Source organism: Trametes versicolor (genome assembly GCF_000271585.1).
Source record: "Trametes versicolor FP-101664 SS1 unplaced genomic scaffold TRAVEscaffold_11, whole genome shotgun sequence".
NCBI lineage: Eukaryota > Fungi > Basidiomycota > Agaricomycetes > Polyporales > Polyporaceae > Trametes > Trametes versicolor.
The window spans coordinates 503334-519180 of NW_007360331.1; the positions used below are offsets into that span (position 1 = coordinate 503334).

At 57.4% G+C, this 15847-nt stretch overlaps 8 protein-coding genes across 8 annotated transcripts; 2 read left to right on the plus strand and 6 right to left on the minus strand.

The window, feature by feature from the left end:
• Window positions 1–151: 151 nt before the first annotated feature.
• Window positions 152–2209, minus strand: TRAVEDRAFT_74287 (uncharacterized protein; the record flags this gene model as incomplete). The annotated part of the gene is made up of 7 exons (XM_008044758.1): window positions 152–294; window positions 368–1140; window positions 1198–1471; window positions 1525–1541; window positions 1593–1706; window positions 1763–2083; window positions 2138–2209. The coding sequence occupies 6 exons, from the start codon at window positions 2207–2209 to the stop codon at window positions 403–405; spliced, it is 1536 nt and encodes a 511-aa protein (XP_008042949.1). The 3' UTR covers window positions 152–294; window positions 368–402.
• Window positions 2210–3193: 984 nt separating this feature from the next.
• On the minus strand, window positions 3194–3783 carry TRAVEDRAFT_23208 (uncharacterized protein; the record flags this gene model as incomplete). Its single annotated transcript, XM_008044350.1, has 3 exons — window positions 3194–3259; window positions 3324–3478; window positions 3654–3783. 3 exons carry the CDS (start codon window positions 3781–3783, stop codon window positions 3194–3196), a joined length of 351 nt encoding a protein of 116 aa, XP_008042541.1.
• Window positions 3784–4469: 686 nt separating this feature from the next.
• TRAVEDRAFT_51694 (uncharacterized protein) lies at window positions 4470–5661 on the plus strand (the record flags this gene model as incomplete). The annotated part of the gene is made up of 8 exons (XM_008044523.1): window positions 4470–4547; window positions 4607–4689; window positions 4752–4813; window positions 4880–4933; window positions 4993–5140; window positions 5216–5343; window positions 5413–5528; window positions 5593–5661. The coding sequence occupies 8 exons, from the start codon at window positions 4470–4472 to the stop codon at window positions 5659–5661; spliced, it is 738 nt and encodes a 245-aa protein (XP_008042714.1).
• Window positions 5662–5925: 264 nt separating this feature from the next.
• Window positions 5926–7687, minus strand: TRAVEDRAFT_23210 (uncharacterized protein; the record flags this gene model as incomplete). The annotated part of the gene is made up of 2 exons (XM_008044351.1): window positions 5926–6535; window positions 6603–7687. The coding sequence occupies 2 exons, from the start codon at window positions 7685–7687 to the stop codon at window positions 5926–5928; spliced, it is 1695 nt and encodes a 564-aa protein (XP_008042542.1).
• Window positions 7688–8684: 997 nt separating this feature from the next.
• On the minus strand, window positions 8685–10649 carry TRAVEDRAFT_51696 (uncharacterized protein; the record flags this gene model as incomplete). Its single annotated transcript, XM_008044524.1, has 3 exons — window positions 8685–9229; window positions 9284–9573; window positions 9631–10649. 3 exons carry the CDS (start codon window positions 10647–10649, stop codon window positions 8685–8687), a joined length of 1854 nt encoding a protein of 617 aa, XP_008042715.1.
• An 806-nt stretch (window positions 10650–11455) lies between these two features.
• On the minus strand, window positions 11456–12106 carry TRAVEDRAFT_23212 (uncharacterized protein; the record flags this gene model as incomplete). Its single annotated transcript, XM_008044352.1, has 2 exons — window positions 11456–11734; window positions 11801–12106. The coding sequence occupies 2 exons, from the start codon at window positions 12104–12106 to the stop codon at window positions 11456–11458; spliced, it is 585 nt and encodes a 194-aa protein (XP_008042543.1).
• A 359-nt stretch (window positions 12107–12465) lies between these two features.
• On the minus strand, window positions 12466–13156 carry TRAVEDRAFT_51698 (uncharacterized protein; the record flags this gene model as incomplete). The annotated part of the gene is made up of 3 exons (XM_008044525.1): window positions 12466–12765; window positions 12822–12899; window positions 13055–13156. The coding sequence occupies 3 exons, from the start codon at window positions 13154–13156 to the stop codon at window positions 12466–12468; spliced, it is 480 nt and encodes a 159-aa protein (XP_008042716.1).
• A 1896-nt stretch (window positions 13157–15052) lies between these two features.
• TRAVEDRAFT_51699 (uncharacterized protein) lies at window positions 15053–15814 on the plus strand (the record flags this gene model as incomplete). Its single annotated transcript, XM_008044526.1, has 4 exons — window positions 15053–15211; window positions 15273–15334; window positions 15392–15671; window positions 15736–15814. Coding segments are annotated over 4 exons (580 nt in total), but the record flags the coding sequence as incomplete, so codon positions are not given.
• Between the last annotated feature and the right edge of the window lie 33 nt (window positions 15815–15847).

Consider the following 15847-nt stretch of genomic DNA (forward strand, 5'->3'; position numbering starts at 1 on the left):
GCGCCCATCGTCCACATAAGCGCCGAAAAGTTCGCGCTTCTAGATCGAGCGCCGTCGGTCGTTTTTTTAACGTTCACCGAGCAACCAAATGCGAGTTGTGAAAACTGCGCGTGAGGTCTCAAATGAGAGCGTAATTGATACGGGGCTTCGAGGGATACATGTGGCGGGCGCGAACATAAGTAGACGATAAGTTATGAACTAGCACGTAGACCTAAGTGCCGTACTAAGGCTTGAAGCAATTGGGTCGCGATAGTATAGGTTTGATGTTATTGTAAAGTTTAGGGTGTCGAGGAGCTACAAGGGGAGTTGATGCACGATTGTGAGCCTCTGCATCGGACGTGCAAGTCGATCGCGAAAAAGAACGTACCAATCAAGTCGAGTTCGCCGCGTCCGAGTCGTTCACTAGTAATCATCATCCCCCAGCGTATCCCGATAGTAATTGCTCCCCAGGTGGAAGAGGTACCCCTCGTCGTTCTCCCTGCCATAGTCCGACGACGACGCCCGGCCGTACTTCGCAGCCCGTTCGAGCCGGTCAAACCCATCGTCCTCGCGCGCGCGCTTCGGCCACTTCTGTGCGATGTTCGCAATGTAGGACGGCGGCGGGATGAGGTTACTCGCGATGGGCGCTCTAGGCGCAGCCGCGTATTGCACGCGACTGGGGCCCGCGACAGGCGCCGTCGGGGGAGCCACGTAGGGCGCGTGGCTAGGGCCTGGGACGGGAGCGACTGGGACCTGCTGGGCACCGTAGTACCAGTGGTTGCGGTCTGCCATGGGAGCGGGCTGTACCGGCGGGGCCCCGTAGTACGGTTCATGGAGATCATCCTCCTCGTGGTACGGTTCCGGCATATCGTCATCCTCGTAGTACGGCTCCGGAAGATCGTCAGCCTCGTAGTAGGGTTCCGGAAGATCGTTGTTCTGTACAGGGACGATGGGCGCGCGCGGTATAGCCGGCTGGGATTTGCGGTAGCGCGACGCGAGGCGGGTGTAGAGCGCACTGTTGAAGCCGATGCGCTCGAGCCCTAGGACGTGCACAGTGAGGGCGCCCTCGCGATAGAGCTGCTCGATCGTCACCAGCTCGCGCTCGGCTTTCTTGTTCTTTTTGGCTTTCCGTGTTTCCCGCGCGATCGCCCTGACCAGGATCTACGCATGCTGCGAGTCAGCGCACAATGCGTACATGCGCGGCACGGGAAGGCTCACCTCGGTCTTGAGTTTGCCGAGCTCCTTGAGCTGCAGCGAGGAGGGACCGGAGTGGCAGATGTACGTCCCCGCATAGTGCACAAGTCCGTCGCGCTCGTAGAACACCTCGCGTTTCTGCTCCACGCACGCGCGCCATTCGGCGATCTTCGTCCAGATATCGCCCGAGTACGCGAGGCTCGGACCGTACTGGAACTCCGGGCAGACGAGGAGGCCGTGCTGCTCAGGGAGCGTGCACCAGAAGAGGCGGTCGTGGATGAAAAGGACAGGGTCTTGGCTGAAGGATGTTAGCAAATGGATCATCGAGAACAGGATTGCGGATAGGCTCACCAGAGACGGGCGTCATCCTATATGATACGTATTAGCGGCCGGGAGGTAGGGAGCTGAGTGTGGCTCACTATGTTGAAATTTAGGCGGCTGGTGTCTTTGGAGACTACCGCAGCGCCCTCTGCACCTTCTATAGCCGCGGGGAAGATAGTGCGCCCCGTTAGCCACTTCTGGAACTCGAGCAGCTGGAGAGGCATTCGCGATCAGCAGCGACTTGGGTCCGACAAAGATATGTGCTCACCTTCGCGACCCCGTCTTTTTTCTTCGGCGGCTTCAGCGGGACCAGATATGACAGCTCCTGCCGCACAATATCCCGGATGTTTGCCGGCTGCTTGGATTTTTTCCCGACGAGAGGATTATGACGGACTGCCACCTCAGCAGAAAGGTGTAGCTCCTCCTGTCGATGAATCACTTCTGGGTTGTAGCGCCTCATGGCTGCCGCGATCTCATCACGCTCGGTTTTACATCTTTCCGCGTACTCTTTGGCGGACGTGACGGTCGCCCCGAGCTGATGCAAGGTGCGTTGGTGGTTGTCGCATTCTGCTTTCATCATCAAAATTTTCTGAGAAAAACGGTTGGTACCCCTGAGTGGATCTTGGAGAGGTAATGAACGTACGTTACGCATCTCGTTCTCCGAATTTCGCTGCACGCGCCTAGCCCCAGACGGCAACCGTTCGAGTGAGTTCATCCTGGTGCGTAGATATGTCTGTGGTTTCAAATTCAGCACGGCTTGATGTGTGTGAAGATAACTTGGCTCTTGCCGTATGCCCAGCGTCGGACAACGCCTGCGAGCGCTCTATATTGTCAAGTTTCTCATTGATTTTTGCAAGCAAGTGCGAGGTTTCCTCCAAGGCCATGCTTGAGCGCGATATATAGGCCAGGTTGGCGCAAACGATTTGAGAGGGGAAGAAAGAGAGACAGATGGTGTCGGAGGGCTATTCCAAGCCACTCTGCATGCGGGGTCCCACTCGGGGTGCCAGTGGTCACGTTCGCCATCCGCAGACTCGCAAGGGCCAAGCATGCGCCACAGTAGAGATTCCACGGCTAAGCTCTCTTAAACACAGGAGGGGCGTCTTTGGAGAGTTCGTGGTCAGAATTCAAGCAAGATCAGCGAGAGTTTGGGAACCTCGTGTTGTGAAGAAGAGCGCTATGATAGCCGAACCACTTCACACGCACGCCCGGTGTATCCCGGAGAGGAAGCGCCCGTAATGGTCGGGCAGCATGGCACATGCGCGATTACGGCTCTCTCTCTTTCCATGAGGATGTAAATAACTCGGTCTATCTACCACCGTCTATCTCTCTCGACATTTTGGGTACGTATCAAACCGAAACTTCGTGTCAAATAATCGGAGCAGCAATACACGGGATTACTTCTAGCTCGTCTTTGACAAACCTAACCAAATTTAAACCCGAAGGCGCTGCATATGCGTCTTGGGAAGGAAGGAAAGACAACGAGACCACGCTGTAAAATTCAATTCCACACGTTGTTAGAAACCATGAACCACTTTGACAAGCCTCTTCACGCATGTCTCAACCGTGGTCTCGAAGCATTCTCTCATCACGCGTCGGGTGAAGCTTCGTGAGTTTTAATATCAACGTTCGCTTTCTCCAGATCTATGCATGACTAACACCGACTCTTCACATCCAGGATATCATACATGCACCCTCTGCCCTACTCAAACTTCGCCTCCTTGAAGGGCACGTACACGGGCACCACGGAGAGTTTTTCGCGATCCCACTACGCCAGCGCCCGCCGCGTCAGTCATTCCAGGATACGGATGGCGATAAAAGACACTGCATACCACTTCGCCGGACGTGTAGAAAATCTCCTTGTTGAGTATCTCCCATACAGCCTCCATGCTCTCGGCTTGGATGATGATGAAAGAGCCGACAATGTTCTGCCGTGCGTCGGGATCCGACGAGTTGGATTCGGGGCGCAACAGCCCGCCCCCGGCCCCTAGAAAGAATAAAGTAAGTGTCTACTTCTCTAACCCGTCGCAGTCGCTCAGACCGTCGCGGTATCACAGGTCATCTCGTGCGCCTCTCAGCAGTGCGTTAGGACATATATAAAGCCCCGGGTAGCGCGATCCAAAATACCTGAGAAGAACAGCGAAACGGGATGTGCTACTCACTGATGACCCCACTTTGAATCAGGGGCGTGTTCTGCACTAGATGCGCCTCAGTATGCTTCGCCCGCTGGGCGTTCGGCAGGTCTTGCGCGTAAACGTGGTAGTAGTTGAGCGTGGGTGCTGAGGCAGACATCGTCGTTTTTTTGCTGGTGACAGACGGTACTGATGCTGCGAAGATAGATGTACGTCGTTCTCCTCGCGCAGGAATTATGGCTTATATGATGCCCCAGGTTTGCCGACCGAAGCCGCTGGGACCCGCTCGCCCGCAGTTCAGAATCGCACTCCAGCGGCGTGAAGCCGACGAAGCCCGCGCGAGGATTTGTCACCATTTCATATGAGTCGCGAACGGAGATGCTGCGTGTCACACTATTCGTAAGAGCGGTGTGCGCATGAGCTCCGCTGCATCGAGGCGTCAGATATTCCGGGCGTCTGAATGATTGACGAGCGCGCTATGCCTAGGTTCCCCGCGTTCTGAAGCTCGGCATCCCGCGGCCCTCTCCCCCGTCAGGCATAAGCTTCTCTCGAACTAAATCCACCGACGGCATGCGCCCGGCGACTAATAGGTGCTCGTGGTGCGTGAGAGGACCAGCTACCGCAGCGCAACCGCCCGGTGGCGGTGATGTCCACACCAGCGGTTCGTGTATAGATACCGGTAGGTTCCCCTTCTATATGCCACCTTGCCGCAGGACGTGTACCGCAGCTGACTATATCTCTCTGAAGCTGGGGAGCTATCGTCTATCTGTGCTAGTTCATCTCGCCCACCGGCCCCTCCGCACCAGAGACTTCATTTAGCCAACAATCATTCGTCCTCTCGTCGCGATGGCCTCCACGTCCAATCAACCCCCCGCTCCCGCTAATGTGATTACAAATGTCAATCAGTCTTTGACCAATCTCAGGGTGGGTCTCCTAAGTGCGGTGTTCGCGAATGCAGTCGATACTGATACCATATGCTGTAGGAGACTCTTGAATCCTTAACTCAAGGGTCCATGCAGGACTTAAAGAGAGATGCGGAAGAGCACTTCAATCAAGAACTCCGCGGGTACGAGCTCCTTTAGTGGATATGATCTAGCAACGTGACCAACGTTGAGCCGCACGGTGCAGGGTCGCTCAGCAGTTGAAGGCTTCGAAAGAGAAGCAGGCGGCGGAGGTGGAAGAGATAAACGGTGCGTCGAATTAGTCCCCAGGTCAACTTTGAAAGTGGACACTAACGCTTATACACGTCCCCACAGAGCTTATACGACAAGTCTTTGAGGAGGAACTCGTTGCGAGCTTCGCGCAGATCGGTTCGTCCGGCTCTTCAGAGATTCGTGAGGTGCCGGACGCTCATAGCATCCTTTCTCAGTCGAGGCCGGCGTCTTGGAGAATATCGACGACCTCGTCCAGGAGCAAGTCCGCGAGCAGCTCCCACTCCAGCTCCCAGAGGCCCTGCAGGAGGAGATGAGGAGTCACAAGGAGGAGCTCGCACGACTCGAGGCCGAGCTGCACAATTCGTAAATACCGCGTCTATATATGCAAATATCACCAAGCAATCTCATCATGTTCCCTTCGTTTTCGCTGCCTCTCAGGGAAAGCATCGCGCACAATTCTACCCTCCCGATGAACCCGGCGTTGAAGCTGTTCCCGCTGGTCACCCCGAACGGCGTCGTCAGCGAGAAGTTCCCTGTGACGCTCGGACAGTTGTTCGACATGACAGGTACGCCTCAGGCGCCTTGTACCTAACAACGGCATCCTGAATCTTCAACACGCATGCGTCTCCCCACAGAACAGGACGCCGTATGGCTTCTTCACGAGTATGGCCACACCGACGCAATCGTCTCAAACTCTCGCGAGAGGAACGTGAACGAGGTGATGCGGTTGTGCGGTGTTCAGTACTACTTGGTGAGGTCCCGATCCTCTACTCCAGTAGCACACATAACCTTGCTAATCAACTTACACATGCCAGGCGAGCCGTAGTGGCATCTCCGCGTCCCGGAGCCCAACTTCACCTTCTACCAACGGCGGGAATACGTGAGCATCGCAAGATGTGTAGGAGCAGGCGTGTGGAGGGCATCGGACTTGTCAGTTTCACTGTATGATAGTGTATATGTGTATATTCAACGTGTTGTACAACCGCGTTCCGGGAAGGCGCGCCAAGCCAGTGGGCTCCGACCCCACACGTACTCTGTCAAAAACAACAACTCGAAAGCGACGATAGCGAGAGCAGATCATCAACAACTCGAAAACGACAACGACGGATCATCAACAGCTCTAAAGCGAAAGCGACCACAGCAAACCACTAATTCCCCCCCAGACCGTTCTTGAGGACACGGTGATGCTCGCACTGGCCGTCGCAAGGCCGTGGAGGGTAGAACGGGTGGATGAACCCGTCCTCCCCCATATACCCATACCAGCAGTGGCCCGCGAACATGTCGGCTTCCGGATTCCAATTCCTTCTGCGCTCGACCGCCTCTTCGAACGCGATTCTTTCGGGATCCCTGATCGAGCTTATGTTTGTAGCAGGGGGTTCCGGCATCGTGCTCGGGCCTGCCGACGGGGGTTCCGGCACTGTACGGGCGTTCTGCGGCGGGGCGACGTTGCTTGGGCCTGCGACCGGCAATTGAGGAGCTTGATATGGTACAGGGGGCGTCGCGCCCGCGGGAGCAGGTGCGTGCGTGACTGGTGCTCTCACCCCCCGAGTTCCTTGTATAGCAGATGGACCATGCATGCCTACCCCGCTCCGAGTCGGCGGCGGTCCTGCGCCCCCGGGAAAGTACGGCGCGTGAAAAGACGGCCGTGCCATGGAGTAAGGGAGTCCTGCCGGCAGCGGCGCCATGTAACTCTGCGTGTGCGTACGCATTACCATTCTCCTTTCGTGCTCGGAGTACCGCGCATTCGCCGCGGCCCACCTACATAATACAGTATGGGTGAAGTAAGAAGATGAGAGGATTGGACGTGGGCAGGACAGTGGCGTACCGAGCAGCCGCGGCGGCGTCGCCATCCCCGGGGCGCGTGCCGACTGCAGGCCAATTTGCAGGAGTGCGAGAGTGCGCGGATGCTGTTGCAGCGGAGTTGTAGACCCCGCGCGCAGTCTGTCCCGACCCCCAGGGCGGGATGGGGCCAAGCTGCCCTTGCGCGTGAGCACCTACACCCGTGCTGGGCGGTGCTGGCATTAGACCAATCATGCTGCTGTTATTCCCGTTGAAGTTGTTGCTGCCTGCAGATTGGCCTCGCGTGCCCGGCACCGGCGGGGGCCCCATTCCCATGCCAGCCTTCTGCATACGTAACCTGCGCATCTGAGCGGCATGCTCCCTCTGCAGGCGAGTTAGCGGGAGCACCGCGCGCGGCAACGGCCTCGGCCGGGGAACACCTGTGAACTGTGGTGGAGCCTGAGGAGGGCGAAGCAAGAAAGGGACAGGCGGGGGCGGGAGATCAGGCGGTCGGCGGTGCAGCTCTTCGAGCCTCCGTTGTTGCCCGAAGGAGGGCCAGTTCAGCAGCGGTGGGAGCGGGAGAGGTGAGAGGGGCTGCGACGGCGGTCGGGGCGGTCCTGCGGGTGCAGGGAGATTGGCAAGATACATGAGTTGCTGCATGGTGTGCGTTGGAGGGGCGTGTGGCGTGAGCGTGAGCTGTGGTTGCGTGAAAGTCGTAGCTTGAGAGCTTGGTGCGTTATGGGGAGCATTACGGGAAATCTGTGGAGCATGTAGAGCGGCAGCTACGTTGGGATGCTGGAGAGAACTCGAGGGCGCGCCCTCCGGTAGGAAGAGCAAGGGAGCAGCCTGCGGTCCCTCGTACGCTTCCGTCTTCACAGGTCGCGTCGATGGACCAGGTTCTTCGTACGCGTCCAGCTTCACCGGTCGTGTTGATGGACCCGCAGACGCATTCCTTGGAGTCGGGAAGTATCGAGCAGGGGGCTGCGGCAATTCCTCAGCAGCACTGGACAAGCTCGGGGATGCACTTGGTTCCGGCTTCACTGCTGTCTTCTTGCCCTTCTTACCGCCCGGTCTTCTGCGTTGGCCTTCCTTCGACTTCGGAGTCTTCTTCTCCTCATCATTTGGCAACATGGTCAAAGGTAACTGTGGCGCGCTGAAGATCAGTGTAAGCGGGTATATATGAGCACGTACCGCCTTCCAGCACACTGTGCTGCCGTCTACCAAGTTCAATCTTTAAGGAAACATGTCGGACGAAGAACGAAAGGCCGCCAAAGGTTCGCGACAATCGACTGCGTGTTTTATACCGCGTCTCTGTACGCCGTGTCGAGCAGCCAGCGAGCCATTATTGTAGCGAGAATCGGGAAAAGGACCTTGGAGCGCGTCGGCGGATACGCAGTGACCACGATGACAATAGCGGAGCATGGCGTTGCCAGAGCGTCGCAGAGTCACTTTGTCTACCGGAGTTTTCGCCAGGGCAGCAACTAGTACCTCCAGCAGAGCCTTGTGGGTCAAACATATGTCCACGGTGGGCTTGGCAACACTTCCCAGAGAGAATACGCATGCGCCCCCCAGACGCTCTCGGAGACCATGTTGGTCGGAGACAAAGAGCTCAGCGCACAGGCGCCGTGTAGGCGGACGGGAATTCCCGAGAACGATAGTGTGGCCACGATCACGTGGCTTAAACACGCGTCGCGTCAAGTGCGTTGGGGGCACCAGGCGCGCTGGGTCGCAGCGACCCGGGACCGGGAGGGGCGGGTATTATTCCTCTGACAGAATAATTCCATGTCATTTCCCAGTAGTGGCATGGAAACTCATCGCGGCCCCTTTGTCTCCGGCCTCACGGGAGGACGAACCGAACGGTACGTGAGAGTACACGCACCGTCTGATGTGCCTCCGAACCCGACGCTGCGGCTGCCAGAGGTGTAGGTTTTCGTGGATGATAGTGTATATGTATTTGTTCTATTTACATTGAGGTCCAGGGTAGGTGCATCAAGCCAGTGAGCACTTCCCCACGCGTACTACATCAACAACTTCTGCTTGAAAGCGACGACAGCGAGAGCGAATTACCAGCAACTTGAAGACGACGACAGCGAATTATCAACGGCTCAAAAGTGCATGCGACAGCAGATCAACGGTATTCTCCCAGCCCCTGCTTCAGGATACGATGACTCTCGCACGTGCCGTCGCAAGGCCGTGGAGGGTCGAACGAGCGGATGAACCCATCCTCCCCTACAAATCCTAGCCAGCAGTGGCCCGCGAACATGTCCGCTTCCGGCTGCCACGCCCTTCTGCGCGCGAATGCTTCTTGGACCGCGTCGAGTGTGATTTCGGTGCCCAAGCTCTGGCTTGGGTCCAAGGACGAAGACGAGGGTGCCGACATGTGGGCGTCCAGTGGCGGTGCGACGTTGTTTGAGCTCGCCAGGGCGGAAGTGAAGCTTGCGTCTGGCGTGTCAGCCCATTGCTTCTCTTGTGTGGCGTCTGTGTAAGTGCCTGCGTCGCTCGACGGTGAACCCGCGTCCGACCGGGCGAAGTACGAGGATGAGGGCAGTGGCTGCGCCATGGCGCTCGAGTACTGAAGTCCTCCGGGCGAAACTGTTTTCCCGCTTGTCTGCTCATACTCAATCAGCGCGTTCGTGAAGTCCTCAAAATCGTCCCCGTGTGCCGTGTTCGCGACTGTGGTACCGGTCCCATGAGTCCACCCTTGCACAGACCCGCCAGCGCTTTCACCATTCTGCGTGCCCGTGCTCGAGGCTCTTGCAGAAGCAGAAGTGCTTGCAAGTGGCGTCCTGTCCCATTGCATCTCTCGCGCGGCAGCTTCGCGACGGCGTAGCTCGTTCAGCCATCCTGACCCGCCGCCTAAGGAGTATGGTGCTTCGGTCAATGGCTGCGCCATGGAGGCCGGAGGTTCTCCAGGCCACAACGTCTCCCTCGATCCGGACTGCTGGCCATTCGTGTCCCTCGTTGTGCCTTCTTGAAACTGCACGAGGCGCACCGCACTCCCTAGGCTTGAGCGCCGACTACCACACATACAAAGTGAGCGGGGTGGAGGAGATATAGATAAGAACAAATCTTACTTTTCAGAGCCCGCGATCCGCGGAGGCAGATAACCGGGCTTCCGGACGGGGTTTACTGGGGCAAGGTTTGCCCTTTGCCGAAGAACCCCAGACGGAGTGGGCTTATTTTCTCCGTACGCCCCTGCCCCCGCTGAAGGCGCTGCGAACCTGCCAGCCTGAGTCAGGCCGCGGCTGTTGCTTGCCACCCTTTGCGTAGGCGACGCCAAGAACGGGACAGGGGCGTCGACCACCGTCTGCCGGAGTCGCGGGTCGTCCCTGTCGACGTTCCGCTGGCGGAGCATGCGCTGCCTCTCCATCATGTGCTCCTCCTGTTCGGAAGTCCGCCGCGGCGATGCATGCCGGTACGTGCTTGCCACGGGCTGCGATAGGAAAGGGTTGGGCTGTGGCTCTCTGGGCAAGGAACTTACGTGCGTTGCTTCGAGCTGGTTGGTCGAGGTCGGGAACGGGGGCGTGATGCCTCCGGGGTACTTCGAAGCCGACCAGGTCGGTGCTGCCTGCTCTGAGGTACCGCGCTGTGTGGTCTGCTGATGGTACGCCGGACCGCCCAGTGCCATTGATAGCGAGGAAGTCGATGTTCGAGGCATCGGCGCTTGAGAAGCAGTTTGTAGGTTACGCTGAACGGCTCGGCGGTGCTGGATAGAAAGGCCTGACCGGTCGTCCTTTGGAGGATCGAAGGGCGTTGCTTCAGCCCATTTTCCAAGCATAATTGGCTGTATGGGACGTGTCGACGGACCCGGGGACGTTTCTCTGGCGTGTTGAGCGACCTGGAATGAGTTGATCAACGCATTCGAGTCTTGATCCGCTGTAGTCTCTCGCCGCTTGCTATCCGGGCCCTGTCGCTGCTGTGCCTCCGAGGTCTTCCTCTTCGTGTCGTTGGGCTTCCCGTTTTGAACGGTGTCCCGGCGCGTCTCCTCGGTGTTCTCCTCCCCTTCATCCTGCGGTTTGGCACGGCTCTGGGGCTTGTGGGAACGACGGGCTGCTGCCCGAAAACGGCCGGTTTTCCGATCGCGGGAAGGCATCATGTGTGAAGGATAGTTGTGGTGTGCTGAAGGTGAGTGAAGACGAGTATATATGGGCACTGACCTCGCCAAAGACACGGTGCAGTCGTTTGCTGCCTTCAATCCTTACGGGAACGCACTGAAGGAGAACGAAAGGTCGTTACGGCGTCTAGGTTCGCGACATTCAATGGAGCGCGTTTTATACTACTCCCAAGTGTACCGTTTCAGCGCACCGCGACATGCCATTGTGGCTGGGATAGGAGCTTTCAAAATCATCAGTGAGTAGGTGGGATAACGACGACAATAGCGGCGCATGGTGTGGCTAAATCTTCCAGCGCCACTTTGTCCACCGCTGTTCAAGTTTCCGCCCCACCTCGGACTCTCGTGAATTGAACGCTCGCTTTAGAGCGAGACGCTAGGTAGAATACACATTACCTGATAAGGGAACATAGCGTCCATTGGGCGCATGAGAGTGGACGACAATGGCCGGGAAGACAAAGAGAATTCGTTGCCGCGCGGCTTGCCGGGACGGACGGAAATTCCCAGGCTTAACCGCGATCATGTGGCCTATGCACGCGTCGCGTATCGACGCGTCGAGCAACACGAACGAACTTAGCCACGGATGATACGGTCTGTACAATGTAGAGAGGTCTCTGGTCGTAGGGTGCTGAATAGAATTACAAGTAGTCTTGATCGGTGCCAGTATCATACAACGTCCGAGTCCATGACCGCCAGTCTTGTACAGAAACAAACGGAAACCATATCCTCCCGAGTCCGTGAACTATACATCCAACCCCCAAGGTATCTTCCAGCTCCACATGCTTCCTTCACTCGTCTTTCCCACCCGCGACGCACTCCAGCATCGCCTCCACTTTGGCCGAGTCTTCTTCGTCCAGGGGTTCGACCTCCATAGCGCGGATATTCAAGCCGACTTCCCCCTCGCTTAGCGTCGAAGCCCCTTCCGCTGGAGCGGCGTCCATGTTCTCGTCTTCATCATATTTATAATCCATATCCGCGAGGCTTTGCACCCCCTCAGGAGGAGGCCTCGGAGCGCACGGAAACCCCATCGCACGCCAATACCCCTCCCAGTATTCAGGCCCCGCACACTATAATGCATGCGCCGTCAGAATCGCGCCCGGAACAGCCCACGAGCGGGTCGCGAAGGGACGTACCCAGGCCACCATTACAATCAACCGGTTCCTGACCTCGCGCCGCTCCTTCTCAATCGCAGGAGTGTTCTCCAGTTCATCCAGCACGTCGAGGCGTTCGAAGAGCGGAGTCGTCGGGTCGTCGTGTGTCAGGTCCTCGGGGCCACGCCCTAGACAGTTGAATGATTGACAAGTGCTACTGTCGTTGTCGTGAATGGGCCGGTGGCAGGGCATAACCACGGCGGTATCAGCTGGGCTCAGAGCGGCCATCTCGATAATGGTAGCAGGGGCGAGGGGGATGGGCGAGGGGGCCGTGGTAGTAGTGGTCATGGCGGTTGGGTGTTTGGGTAGTCGGGTTGTGGTGGCTAAACGGAGGGAGGTGGCGATGGTCGAGTGTGAGGAGGGAAAAGGCGCCGCACCTCGTATATATACCTCCCGCTGGGATTGGGCTCCGCGAGGCGCCCTGCTCCCTATATGGATACCTCCCTGTGCGGGGCGCGAGACTAGCCAGAGCCTGCCGTGAAGAGATAGCCGTCGAGCTCAAGCCATACGACGCAAGGCGGGCAGTCACAAGAGATACATATACATTTGACTGTACATTCAGATGCGTCGCCGGGCTCCTGCTCTCCCAAACGTCAGCGCATGCACACAACGCCGCAAAGACCACTGACCCATCCCAGCCCTCGACTTCAAAACCACCCATCGTTCAGCAGGTCGTCCACCCTCCGCACCTTTGACGGCCCCGCCTCCTCCTCCTCCTCCCTCGCGCGCTTCCGCAACGCCGATGACGCCGTGTCCTCCCCCACAAACTCATCAAACAAATGGGCATCAAACGGGCTCACCGAGCGCTGCGTCTCCGAGCGCGCGCGCCCCTTGCTCAGGCGTTCGCGCCACGTCGCGGCATCCTTGCGATGGTCCTCGGCGGTTCTTTGTAATGCGGCCAGCTCATCTTTCAGCGTCGCTATCTCGACGTTCAGACTAGAAATGGTCTTCCCACTTCGAGGTTGGTACGAAGATCGTGATTTGTCGAGAAAGAATGACGCACCTGATCGTCCGTAGGGCCAGAGATGCCGCCAAGTTGCGGTGCGCTTTCTTGAAGGGTCTGCCTGAGGGAAACATTCTCCTGGAAGTTGAAGGATGATCCCGGTGAGCTGCATCGCATGGTACACACTCTACCAGGCCGGAACGAGTGCTCAATGGCGTATATTAGGAATCATGCATGTTATTGCATCCATAACACCTGGCTCTCGTCACCAGCATGCCTGCAGCGAGTCTTACCTCGTTCAATCGTTGCAGCTGGTCCCCGCAATCTTGCAGTTGTGCATTCAGGAACTTGACAAATTCCGCGGTGAGCTGGGGATTGGTGTCTAGGCTATCCATGGTCATTGGGAGAGGTACGAGGTGCAGAGGCGACTACCGCAGCACACGACATCGTGGTCGAGGTCGACAGCGTTCTCACCCAGAGTTCTCCAAGCATCCAAGAAGTCGAAATACCTGGCAGGGCTAGGCGCTCGAGCCCTGAGGAAGAGGGATGACGTCACCTCGGCGCTGGCCGCGAGAATGTGACGCCGTGTGACGTTCTGCATTGGAAGAGCTTTTAGAGAGCTTTAGCCGCGCACGGCTTTCTCGAGTCGTTGAGTCGTTCGTCGTCGTTCAACGTTCAACTCAACCCTGTCGCGACTCCAAGCAACTTGCATGACACCGATGGATTAATCATACTGGCATGCCGTCAAAGCGGCGGAGTCATTGTTCTGGTGATAGGCAAGTAACTTCTCGGACTCCTTCGCTAGCACACAGACGATTTACTTATCCGAACTCTCAGGGAATACGTATGTTGTACAACTTAGGAACGCGCTGCTCGTGTACCATTGCGCAAGGGATCCAAGTTAACTTGGGCTGGGAAACCCGAAGATCCTATTCCCAAGGGGTATTGGTAAACGGACGTCTCGTCTGTGGATAAGTCGTCCTTGGACCTTCATCTTCTGCAAATATTCCCGCTGGGTTCTGACGTGCATCGCCCTCGCTCTGAATCTTACGGCATATGCACTCATACAAGCGCACAGGTCCTTGGAATCAACACGAGGTGTCCGCACAGCGTATATGTAATAGCAGGCCCCCGCATCCTTTGCTTGCTTGCTCGTATCTTCCGCCCTTGTAATCTCCTCCCTCCGGGGTCCAGCTCGCACCGCGAAGGCCTCACTTGCGCACTTGAGCTCCATTCTTCCAAACCGCCTGCTTCCGCACCATCGCCATGACATCCGCATACGACATCTTCGGCATCATCTCGCTCTTCGTGTTCGTCGAACACGCCAGGCGATTCATTGACGCGCGACTGCCCCCCGGACGCCTGCACAGCATCCACGACTCGGATGCACTCTCAGGAACGCACGTACTTACTCTCCTATAGTTGAGGAGGCGGCACGGACCCGATCACCGTCACCCTCGGCGGCGAGAAGACAGTGTCAACGAAGACGACAATCGACGCCAACGTCGGCTTTGAGCTCGACGGCCTCGCTCATGGCGTTGGTGACCGGAGAGGTATTGAGTATACGCGTTCAATCCGCGAGAGATAGAAAGGGGAGACTAGTTGAACTTTGGCTGCGGGCATTAAGTTATCAGGCCACTGCGAGCCTGGCGTGTTCCGCATCACCACAGCTCTATGCCGGTGCGTCATTTGTGAGTTCTCGCGCTACCGATGCTGCTCTGACACCGTACCTATCTCGCCAGCTGCTGGAGCATTGCCTACCGGATCTACGCCACATGTCCAAGCTACCCACAGACTGTTCAGGCAGCTGTTCCCACCACATTATCAAGCACCCCCAATTTGTAGCCCATCTCGACTTTCCAACAGGTTGTGCCGTATCACGCCGCCCTGCGTCTGGGCACCGCTCATTGTGTTCCTCTAGGCCTGCAAGGTTAGACTTGGCATTCAGACGGCGTTCGCTGGATCACAATACAGTGATCGCCCTAGATGTACTGGCCTCGCATCCCGTATCGACGACTTGCAACACCTCGCAACGGGCAGCAGCCGTGGGCGGAGGCTCTGCCGTTTCTTCCGCCACTACAACCAAAAATGCCGGAGGACAACTATGTGAGATCCTGGTCCCACGCAAGCCGATAACAGCGGTTCGCGTAGCCCATGAGCTACACTATGCGAAGTATAAAGGGGACATAGAAATCACTGAGATCCTCAGCACTCTGCGAGTCTCACCCCTCTTTCACTTTCCTTCCAGCTCATTGCACTGCGTGCGGTCGCCTTCCTATCTCAAGTTCACCATGTTCGCCACTTCCTTCATCGTTCTCTCCGTTCTCAGCTACGCACTTGCCTTCCCGCAGCACTACCCGCGCCAGGACTTCAATGACCAGGACCTGTTCGACTCCTGCCCTGGAGGCCCTGGCTCGAGCAAATTCGAGAGCGCGGATCGTTGCACCCTTGTACGTGATGTCAATATTTACACCCAATGACTGCACGGGCTCACGATGAGCCTGATCACAGGACAGCCCCATTGCGAACCCTAGCGTCCGCAAGTTCGTTGTTGTCGGCGATCCCCAGCTCAAGTGCGTCACTCTCTACGTCCAGTCACTCGCTTGCTAACCCGAGGCAACTATTCGCAGCTGTGGCGGTGGTTCGACACCCGTCACCCTCATGGTCGGCGGCTCTACCGAGGTGTCCGAGACCACGACGGTGGACGCCAACATCGGCATCGAGGTCGGAGGGCTCAGTATCGGGGGCGGCGTCTCCGACTCGAGCACGACAAGCAGCACGCTGTCGAAGATGGTCAGCATCACGATCCCGCCGCAGCGCCAGGCGGTCTTCGTCGCCGGCCAGAACTTCAACTCCCAGAACGGCCGCGTGCAGGTGAACTTCGGCGACCGTCAGTTCGGCCACTTCATCGTACGTGGCGCTCCGTCTTCTGTGGTGGTCAACCGTGTGCTAACTGGGCTGTGATTTGTATCAGTGGTTCACCAGCACGAACATTACGCGTCTCACGCCCATCGATGGCGACGTCGAGTTTGATGTGCATGAGTCTGACTGCGGTGCGTCTCTCTGTCTTCAAGTTGTCATGTATG